The sequence below is a fragment of the Vipera berus genome, assembly GCF_964194415.1.
Source record: "Vipera berus genome assembly, chromosome: 2".
In the NCBI taxonomy this organism is placed as follows: domain Eukaryota; kingdom Metazoa; phylum Chordata; class Lepidosauria; order Squamata; family Viperidae; genus Vipera; species Vipera berus.
In genome coordinates, this window is record NC_138203.1 from 218,291,404 (window position 1) to 218,301,995 (window position 10,592).

General features: G+C 42.9%; 1 protein-coding gene across 1 annotated transcript in view; it reads left to right on the forward strand.

Annotated features, from left to right (window-relative positions):
* Positions 1 to 6,581, forward strand: part of SEMA3F (semaphorin 3F) — a 152,217-nt gene extending 145,636 nt beyond the window's left edge. The window contains exons 18-19 of the mRNA XM_081321004.1: positions 777 to 910; positions 2,849 to 6,581. Of these exons, the coding sequence (XP_081177130.1) occupies positions 777 to 910; positions 2,849 to 3,283 (569 nt within the window). The 3' untranslated portion in view covers positions 3,284 to 6,581. The remainder of the gene's footprint in view (positions 1 to 776; positions 911 to 2,848) is intronic.
* Positions 6,582 to 10,592: the final 4,011 nt, after the last annotated feature.

The window sequence follows — 10,592 nt, forward strand, 5'->3', positions numbered from 1 at the left end:
GTTTAGAGAGGGAGACCAAGGTCTAGATCAAGTTTAAGACATGTTGGGCTTCAATTCTCAAAATTTCATAGCCACCATGTTGTGAAATGCATCTAAAATTTTCTAAGGTTGAGAAACACTGGTTAAATGAAAGAAAGTGGTTGTATGTATACAAAGGTGAAGTGGTATCCAATAGAAGAAAGTGTTTGTAGCTCAGGGTTCAAATGTGGAGTCCTTGATGCTCTCTGAATTGGATGTTTGCTTGCAGATATTTCATTACCTAACTAGGTAACATCAGCAGCATTCACACTAACTGGGTAATGAAATGTCTGCAAGCAAACAAGTTCATAGAGCAGCACCAAGGATTCCACAAAGTGATATATCAATTATTGGACAATAGTTGCAAAGAGGAACCATTCCTGTCCATCTTCAGGAAAGTGTTAAATTTTACATGAGGTACCAGCTTTTTCAGCAGGAGAATTCAAAGGTTGCAAATAGTGTTCAATAATGGCATGGGTTTTCATGTCCTATGCATATGTACACATGCATAGACATATATCCCCAGAACCATGGTGTGATTTTCTGAAGCAGATCACACAAAGCCCAGTGATATTCCCTGAAAATCTGTGTGTTGTGTGGGTTATGAGATTCACCTGAAAAGGATGTCTGATAATAAATGTGGTCACTTCTTTTGGGTAGATAGCCTTTGATTAGTCTAGAATGATTGTGCTTCAAAGATGTCGTGTCTCCCTTTGTAATCTTACCATCTGGTTAATTCTTCCTTCTCCCACTTCCAGCCAGCAAGAACTCAGTGGAGGCTGTTCAATATGGAGTGGAGGGAAGCACAGCCTTTCTTGAATGCCAGCCTCGCTCCCCTCAAGCCACCATCAAATGGCTCCTCCAGAGAGACAACAGTGACCGAAGGAAAGAGGTGAACAGACAGGCAAGGGAGAAAAGACCATATTTGGAAAGTAGTCAGGGAAAGGGGGTGGAGATGTTTAAACATATGGTAGGGAAGGAGGAGTCTGCATCCCAGTTGAGGGTTTGCGGGGGGGGGAGTGGTACCCCTCCTCTTTTAGCTTGAAATAGCTCTTTCATTCTTTCCCTTCAGCCTGCTTTCAACCTCTTCACTGACATCAGAGTATTTTTACCCATGCTCTAGATACTAAAAGGCACACACAGTTATCACACAAGCTGGCAGGCAACCATCCAGGACACTTCCGTATCTCACAAGCAAAGAGCACAGCTGCCGTTGATCTTGTTCAGCTAGAACTTTCCATGTGGGTTGGGCTAAAGCTGACTGACTTGAAATTCTCCCCCGCCATCTGCGATTGGATTCAAGACTTTCTTAGGGACCGGTTACAAACAATGAGGGTCGGGTCTGCTTTGTCCACCCCCCTGAAGCTTTGCACCAGCTCACCACAGGGCTGCGTGCTTAGCCCCTACCTGTACTCTTTATACACATATGACTGTGTATCATCTGACCCATCCACTGCGATAATTAAGTTCGCAGATGATACAACTGTGGTGGGTCTTATTACAGGTGGGGATGAGACAGCATACAGGGCGGAGGTACAAAAACTATCCATATGGTGTAGTAAAAACAACTTGCACCTGAACATCGGCAAGATGAAAGAGATGGTGCTAGACTTCCGGAGAAAAAATGAGGAACCTGCCCCACTTTACATCGGGGAGGACTGTGTGGAGAGAGTTTCCTCCTTTCAATTTCTGGGAGTCTACCTCTGTGAAGATCTGACCTGGAAAGTTAATACAACCCAGGTGGCTAGAAAGGCCCAACACAGGCTTCACTTTCTCAGGGTCTTGCGGAACAACAGGGTAGAACAACAGCTAATGACCCTCTTTTACCAGTCTACTATAGAGAGCGTCCTCTCGTATGGTATTGTGGTTTGGTATGCTGGTCTGACAGCCGCGGATAGGAAAGTATTACAGAGGGTGGTGAGTACAGCACAAGACATTGTGGGCTGTCCCCTGACACCACTGGATGACATCGCCAGGGCTCGTTGCCTTGGAAGAGTGAGGAAAATTCTCAGGGATGACTCACACCCTGGACGGTATCTCTTTACTCTCCTACCATCGGGTAGGAGATATAGGAGTATAGCCAGCCGTACCAACAGGCTGAAAAACAGCTTTTATCCGTGGGCTGTTAGGCTTTTGAATGAGAAATAACTTTTGTGAATTTTATGCAGAATTGACTTGAGAGGCCGGTGTATGGTGTAGTTGGTTCACATGGTGTAGTAAGATGGAGGGTTTGTTGTCACTGTGTATTGGGGGTGGGAGCACAAAGGGAGGCTCAGCTAATCTCAATGTACACATAGTTGTACTTTAACAATAACGGTTCATTTCATTTCATCCCAGACTGCATAGCCATTGGGCATGGCTGGTTGGAGAGGATGGAGTTGAGGTCAATATGGAGAGTGACAGATTGAAGGATGCCGGAGTATGCTCTGAAAGTCTTTTCAACCTATTTCAGCTAAAGCTGATCTTTCTGAATCCCCTCCCAACCCACATGATTTCTCGAGCACAGATACAGGGTTTTCTCAAGCCCTGCCTGTGCTCTCATTTCATCCTGAGCAAGAAGAATAGGAAGTGGGCAGTTGGTAATGATTGATTACTCATTAGGTCTGCAGTAGAGGTTTTCTTTTTTTAAAAAAAACTTTAATTGTTGTAAGAGGAAATATAATGTGAATTGTGAAACAAGAAGGCTCCAAGCCCTAAAGGGATCCAAGAAGACAACTAAGGTTGATTGTGACCTATGGCTACTTCCTTCCCTACCATTGTTTTCTAATATCTCCAAGCTTGGCTGATTCACCTCTACTAACCATTATTTCTGCTGTTTCTCTTTCCACAGCTCCGCACTGAAGGACGGGTACTGAGGACAGATCAAGGGTTGTTGTTGCGGTCCCTGCAGCTCTCAGATGGGGGTTTGTATTCCTGCACAGCCACAGAGAACAACTTCAAGCACACCATAGCCAAAGTGCAGCTGCATGTACTGAGCAGCGAGACTGTCCATGCTGTGCTCTTCCAGTCAGAAGCCCCCGTCCCCTCTGCAGCAGCTATGAGAGCTGGCCTGCCAGGCACCTTCAGCTCTCAGTACCATGATCTTGTCCAGCTGCTCACGCAGCCCGAGATGGGACTCATCAATCAGTATTGCCAGGGATATTGGCGGCATGTGGCCTCCAATCACAAGGAGATTTTGGCTGGTCTCAAAGCCAAAGAGTTGCATGACCAGAAGAAGCCACGAAACCGCCGGAATCACCAACCAGAGATGGATCAGCACACATGAGAGTGGCAGCTGAAAGGGACTATGTGATGACAGTTCTATAATTCCCCATTTTCATATATATATATATTTCTCATATATATATATGAGAAATCTCACACCACCACACACTGTTCCCTATCAAGACAGTATTTATTTGTAGGTTGTACATAATCCATGGGTCTTGCCTGGGTGCGAGGTGGCAAAGAGCTTGGAGGCATTCCCCATGGCAGCTGGCTCTTCCTTCTCACATTTATCTGTGGTACTGTAAAAGAATTGACATCTTGGAGGGTAGAGAACAGAGCCAAAGCAACTCTTCCCTTTGCCTCTCAAGTGCGGATAGCTGACCCCAGTCAGGGAAGGAGAGGCTCAAGGTTGTCCAATGGCAAAGTTACTGTTTCCTTAGCTCTCTTTCTCCATTATGGTCTTAGCACAATTGGGCACAATACTCTATGGATCCAGAACAGTGTGGCAATGACTTTTAAGGCTGGCCCATCCTCAGCAAAATTGGGATATTGCGGTTACTATCACTGAAACAATTCCTTTTTGGTGGTGTTGTTTTTAAGACAGCTGTCAGGCACCAAACATTCTCCCAGTCCTACTCCCCTTACTACTACACACCCAGAGGTGTATATAAGCCCCTGCCACACCTACAAAGCACTTTCTTCCTCTTCTAGACATCTCTCTGACTCAAAGCACATATTGATGGGACGCCCTCCAGGGAAACTTGCTATGGAGACTGCAGCTCTTAGGGAGCCCGAGCTATTTGAGGAAGAAGGAAGTGCTCCATCAAGGATATCTATATATGACCCATGCGGTGCTCTTCCTGCTACTGAAAATAAGCCAATTCCACTAGGAGTTCAAAAAGTACTTTCTGATTTGACAGTGCTTCAACTGGAGTGCCTTCCCAGGATGAATGGGATTTGGCCACTCCGGGCAGAGGCAGCTGGTTTGGTTGAGCAGTTTACCATTGATGGACACAAGGGCCGTATCCAAATGAGTTATGCCAGGGAGATGTAATGTACATATGAACCAAAGCTACTCTCCTGTAGTGCATGCATCAGGCATTTCCAAGACCAAAGACAGCATGGCCATTGAAGAAGGAGAGAGGATAAAGCATTGGTGCATGGCCATCAGGATATCTGGTTTCTGTTTTACTAACCCATGGAGGAATCGGTGCCTTGGTTTCCCAACTTAAGTTCTATAATGTATTCATGTCAGATTGCCTGTAAGGAGTCCAAAGCTTCAATATGATATCCCATCGAGCAAAGCAATATAAACCAAGGACAAGTGTAACAATCTGACCGAAGGTGTTCTAATAGTCACAGAAGAATTCTATAGCATCAACATTACTGAGCAGGTCACATGGCCAATGTAAGAAAAAGACAGGATGGCGAGAGCATGAAGGGGGAGATTCAGGGAGATCTGTTTGTCTTTCAATTGTAATGTGAGTTTATGAAAAACAGGCTAAAGATTAATAAGCATTCAATTGCATGGAATCATTGTCTCTCCACAACCTTACTGTTCTCTCATCTTCAGAAATGAAGCCAACTTTGCTAGATTCTCAGTCTACCTTTAAATTATAATACAGGTAGTCCTCGACTTACAACTATTCATTTAGTGACTCTTCACAATTACAATGGCACTGAAAAAAGTGACTTTATGATTGGTCCTTGCGCTTATGACCATCACAGCATCCCCACGGCTGCAACCAACATGTATTCAGAACAGTTGCAGTGACCCAGGATCATGCAATCGCCATTTACAACTGCTCAGCCTTCTGACAAGCAACATTCACTTAGCCACATGATTCACTTGAGAATTGCAGTGATCACTTAACCATGCCAAACAAGCTCATAAAATGGGGCATGACCCACTTAATAACTGCCTTGCTTAGCAACAGATATTATGGTCTCAATTGTTATAAGTTGAGGACTAGTTGTAATTAAACATGGAACATGAGCATGAACAGGTCACATGTTTCTCATCATCAAATAAGCACATTCAAAGAGGGAGAGGGTTCCTGGTTGAAAAGGTGAATGTGCCAAATTTAGGTTATATCTTCATTTACGCTCTTGAATGTCTTCCCACTGAGCTCATTTTTCCCCTAGCTGTAGTCTGTCTTGAATGTCTTCCCCCCCCCATGGAAAACAGTTTGGTGCTCTTGGGTCTATGAATCCAAGTCTCATTGATATAGGCATGATTTTTATCTTCCCCTAACTCCATAGGGAAATGAAATTAAAAGTAAGCCACATGGCATCTACTTGCAGAGCTGCAGCATTCTGCATATCCTGACTTTCTGATTGGACTAATCTGTGCACTGATGCAAGGAAAACAAATGCTTTCCTATGGCTATGGATCTTGTTATTATGAAGCTAATTACACAAAGCTACAGGGACTACCATTACTGTGCATAGTAGGTATAGAAAGTATCTTGCACAGAGCTTATTGTGTATCACATTACCCTAATTGTATAGCTGGAGTAAGTTAGGGTGATGGAAACTATATTGTTTCTGCTTCTGTCTGCACAGCAAGGAAGTGTATTCACAGCAGTGCTGAAAACTGCAGAAATCTGCAGTTTATGTGATTCTGCCTCTCCCCCCCCCCAGCTGTATACCTTTCATGCTTGGAAGAACAGAACCTTCTTCATTCACCTCCCTCCTAAACGCAGGCCCCCTTCCTCTGCCAGTCTGAGTGATGTGAGTATACTTTCTCTTGTAAATAACTGTAAATAAAAAAAAAATAAACCTGAGATACGGGGCATCTGAGCAGTAGCTCCCCATGATGAAGTCAGGCACAAAGCCACATTGCGCTTGTAATGTGAGATTCCTGTGGACAGAACAAGCTAATAAACACTGGCTTTGTTTTTGGAAACTCCAGACTCCTTCATCTTCACTCCCATCTTCAACTGAGTGCTCTTTTGTCTCACTGGCCCAAATTAGGATTGCAAACGTTTCTATAGCCTGTCCCTCCAGGATAAGCTTGTACAGCAGGGGTGTCAAACTGGTGGCCCGTGGGTCAGATGCGTCATGCGCAGGCCACGCCCACCCCAGCTCTGCAAAAGGGGAAAAAAGTCACGATACATCATGTGACACGATCCAGTTTGACACCCGTGTTATACAGTGATAAGAATATATGCTTGTTACTGAAAACTAGACTCTGTTACTCGTAGAGAATGTACAACAGTGTTGGTTTTCACCCAGCTACCATCACACATGCTCGCTCACATGTTTTAATCTTTCTACCTCTTGCTGTTGTATTTGAAAAACTCCCCAGTAAATTTTTGTGACTCAAAGACCAAATTTTGCACACTCTAATAAAGAGATTGGATTGGCTGCACCAACTTCCCATTACAGCTGTGTCAGATTATAACTTATCATATCACATACTTTTTCTGGAGAGAAAGGAAGTCTCGGTCCCCTTATGAAAGCAACATATCAGGAAACTAGCAAAACTTTCATTATCATGTCATCCAAGGAGACACTTTGTATTAGTATAGGGAAGCCCCCAAACATAGGAGCCCACAATTGCTATTTGAAGTGGTGATACCTATCCCGTTATTGCATTCTCTAATCTTTGTTTCTTAAGCAACCCAAATTTGGGACCATTATCCATCATGAAAAAAAAATGCATTTTGTCATTAGTTTGGGAGTTTTCTTTTTTGGTTTATCTACCTGCATTTCACATTATTTCAGCTTCTCCTAGGGTTTTATGAGAAAGTAAAAAAAACACAACAACAACCCTATCTAGCTGCTTTTTGACATCTTGGGTAACTTTACAAACTTGTATCCTGCTTTTCAGTAGCCCAGTTTCTCAACTCACAAGCTCCAAAGATAACACCATTCCCATTTCTTCACCTGATCATGTGGGCCTTTTCTCCTTTTTCAGCTCGACAGCGTCCTTTTCTCATGTCTTTTTTGAGAAGTAGCACACAGAACTGTGCACACTATGCCAAGAACGGTCACACCTCAAATAACACATCCGAGCAGTTCCACGCCATCTATAAATATGGCCACAAAAATCATGACTGGAAATTTCTGGACTCACAAGGTTTACACAGTTCATTATTTTAAAATCCCCAGGATAGATCTCCATCAGAACCAGAAATTATATAACGAAGCCCATTAAGTTGTGGATTTCAGATTTTGATTTGAAAGCAAGAAACTGGTTCAGGTTTCATTAAAGGAGATATCAAAGGGATACTAAGAAGCTAAAGTTGACACTTGTGCAATAAACTCCACAGTCCACAGACTCATTGTATTAGATGTTAAGCCCAACACCTGCATTTCAGTGGGTGAAAACATAGACTGCTCTGAAACTCCATTTCTTGTTTCAAGGCTATTTGTGCAGAAATTCTACTGATGTGTATATAGCTGTTGACCATAAAGTCACCCAACCAGAGCTTGTTTTACATTTATGGAGCAACAAGTTACCCCCTCCCCCTTTTTTTTTAATGGAGCAACCAGTAGGTGATTTTATGCTGCTTCTGGTTGATGATCAATCTGGGAAGGACAAATGTTGGGTTTCCTAGGCCTGGGCCTGGCCCTCCGTGCCCTGAGGCCTAGAGACAAATAGGTCTTGTTCATAATAAAAGGAGAGAACAGGAGCTCCTGCCTCTCTAGGGTGTGCTGAAACAGCTGGTTAAGCAAACACACGGGGAAGAAGAAACCAGGGTCATGGACTCATTTCCTGTCCTTTCCTGCCACTGGCTAAGTTGGGGAATTGGATGGACCATCAGGGACAGGTTTGCCAACCCCCCGAAGGCTGTCACAGCCTTTTTCCTACTAGTGCGCAGTTGTGAAGCTTGACATGGATTTTGTGTACCTACTAGTCTTTTGTTGCTGAAATGGCTTCCTGGGGCAGGTGGTCATGGGGAAAAAAATGAGATAAGGAGGCATATTGCTCTGAAATGCTTACAGGACTTGAATGGTCCTTGTTTCTTGAGATGCTGAGGAAGAGCCAGCTTCACAAGTTCTATCGGCTGGTGAAAGTTCATGGCAAACTTGGAACTGCTACTAGGTAGAAGGCCAGGCTGAAAGTTAAGTCTGACAGTTTTTTGTACAGGCTCCAGGCTTCTATCTATTTGCACTGTTGATGAAAGGATTTATTTTAAGATGAAATATCTGTGGGAAGTCTTTTGAGAGTCACCATAAATGAGAACGTTTATAGTCAGAACAGAAACCCAGCCAAATGTATTTTATTCGTTTATCACATTTATAAAGTGCTCCAATCAGTTGTGCTACCGGACAGTGAACAACAAAGCAAAACTAAATCAAGCAGAATACTAACAAAATTATTAAAAGTAATGATAACCCTATAGATCCAAGATGAGTATGCCAAAGCAATTTGGGCCAAAGGCATGGTGGTGTCTGTAGTCTAGTGCTGAGTCTTATAAGGCTTTAAAGGTGATAATGAATCAAGCCTGGAAGCATTATAGAAATCAGAGCAGTGAGCTTAGAATAAACGTTATGCTGCAATGGCAAGTAGTCCAATCACCAGTAACAGCATTCTGGACCATTTGCAGCTTCTGAATCCTCTAGGCAAAATGCATTGTGATAATCCAACCATTATTAAAGTGGGGTATTACTTTCATGTTCTGGTCTATATAAAGTTGTACTGTAATTTGTGTACCAGCTGAAGCTGCCATGGTTTCCACCATTTTTTTTTAAGAAGAACCCACAAGTCTAAAATGATCCCCCAAATTACAAACCAACTCCAGAGCACAAACAACCCATAAATATTGATATTGATAGAGTGCCCAGATATTCAGGGACCAATAAAAACTCCTTCCTAGAATTTAATCAAAGCTTGTTTTACCCCATTCAGTCTCTAAAAACTTCCAGACTCCAAGGCATCTTGCTTGACTTGGTAGAAATATATATCAAAACGTTGTCAGAAAATTGATGAAACCTCACCTCAAACTGACAGATGCTATTAAGTTTCCCATCAGTTTCCTGTCCATACAGATGTTAAATAGCATCCATCCCAAAATGATATGAACACCTTTATCTACAAAGAAACCTGTTTGCTCTGCCAAATTTTCTCTAAAGGGGTTTGGATACCTCTGGACAGTATGCAGATAAAATAAGCACAAAAAAGTAATGCTTGTACACTTCTGTTATCAGTATGTAGGCTCACATGTGTCAGCCCTTAAAAGTAGACCAGACTAGGATACTGAAGTCGTGCTGGCCCATAATACTATATTATAAAGATATAGTAACAGAATATTGCAAGTCTGATTATGCTTCTTCCTTCCCTCTCTACCTTTATCTTTATGAGACCTCAGAGGGTCTTTTATGAGATGTTTTTTCAGGTTATAATTCTGCCCCAGACTGAGGTCCCTTTTATCTGACTGTTAACATAGTAGTGTCTCTTCCTCCTGTCCCTCAAGGCCATTTCCTCTTCCCACTACAATATATGAGCAGTTTCCAGTACTCCATCATGGCTACTTTTGGCGATCCATCATGGTTGCTATAAGTATATTTTCAGTTACTTAATTCCCCTCACCTCCTCAGTGAAGTAAGGAATGGCTTGGGACCAGTAATGGGGCAGAGGCCTTGTTGAACTAATCTCATTCAGCATCCTCGCCAAGTTCTAGACAGAGCCAAATTGCCAGAAAAAAAATTCCCAAGTGTCCTCTAGACTCCTGAATCCATTAGGCACCTGGGACAGACAGATCCTTTCAAAAGGCCCATTGCCTCTGTAGATGTCCAGGGCTTCTGTGATCTGCAGTTTGACATTGTGGCAAAGGGGAGATGCCAACATCCTCCATCTTCAGATCACATCTTCCATTATCTTTGCTCCGAAATAAAGACCAGTGGTGAGATCAGTAGCAAACAAATTAAATAACTAAATGCCTATCTTTATCCTTACGTTTTGTAAGCAACACTTTAAAAAAAGTTAACTTTCCTTACTGATTAAGATGATGCAAACTGATTTTCCAGGAGCTCCTTTCTAATCAGAAGGACATCTTGGAATTTTAGAACTAATTGACCAGTGTTTCCCCACTTTGGCCATTTGAAGATATGTGGACTCAGCTCCCAGCTATGCTTGCTGGGATGTTCTGAGAATTGAAGTCCACACATCTTTAAGTGGCCAAGGTTGAGAACACTGCACTAGACTATCATAGTGAAAATCCTGGGGTCCTTGGTGCTGATGTAACTGATGATGTTACCCACTTAGGTAATGAGACATCCAAGCTCAGAGAGCACCAAGGACTCTGGAATTCAATCCTGAGCTCGGTTGTGCAAACCTTGAATGAAAGAAAAGCAGGAACATCTCATGTTCCTTCTTCACTACCAGCGTTTCCCCCAGTGGGCAAATAAATGCTCCT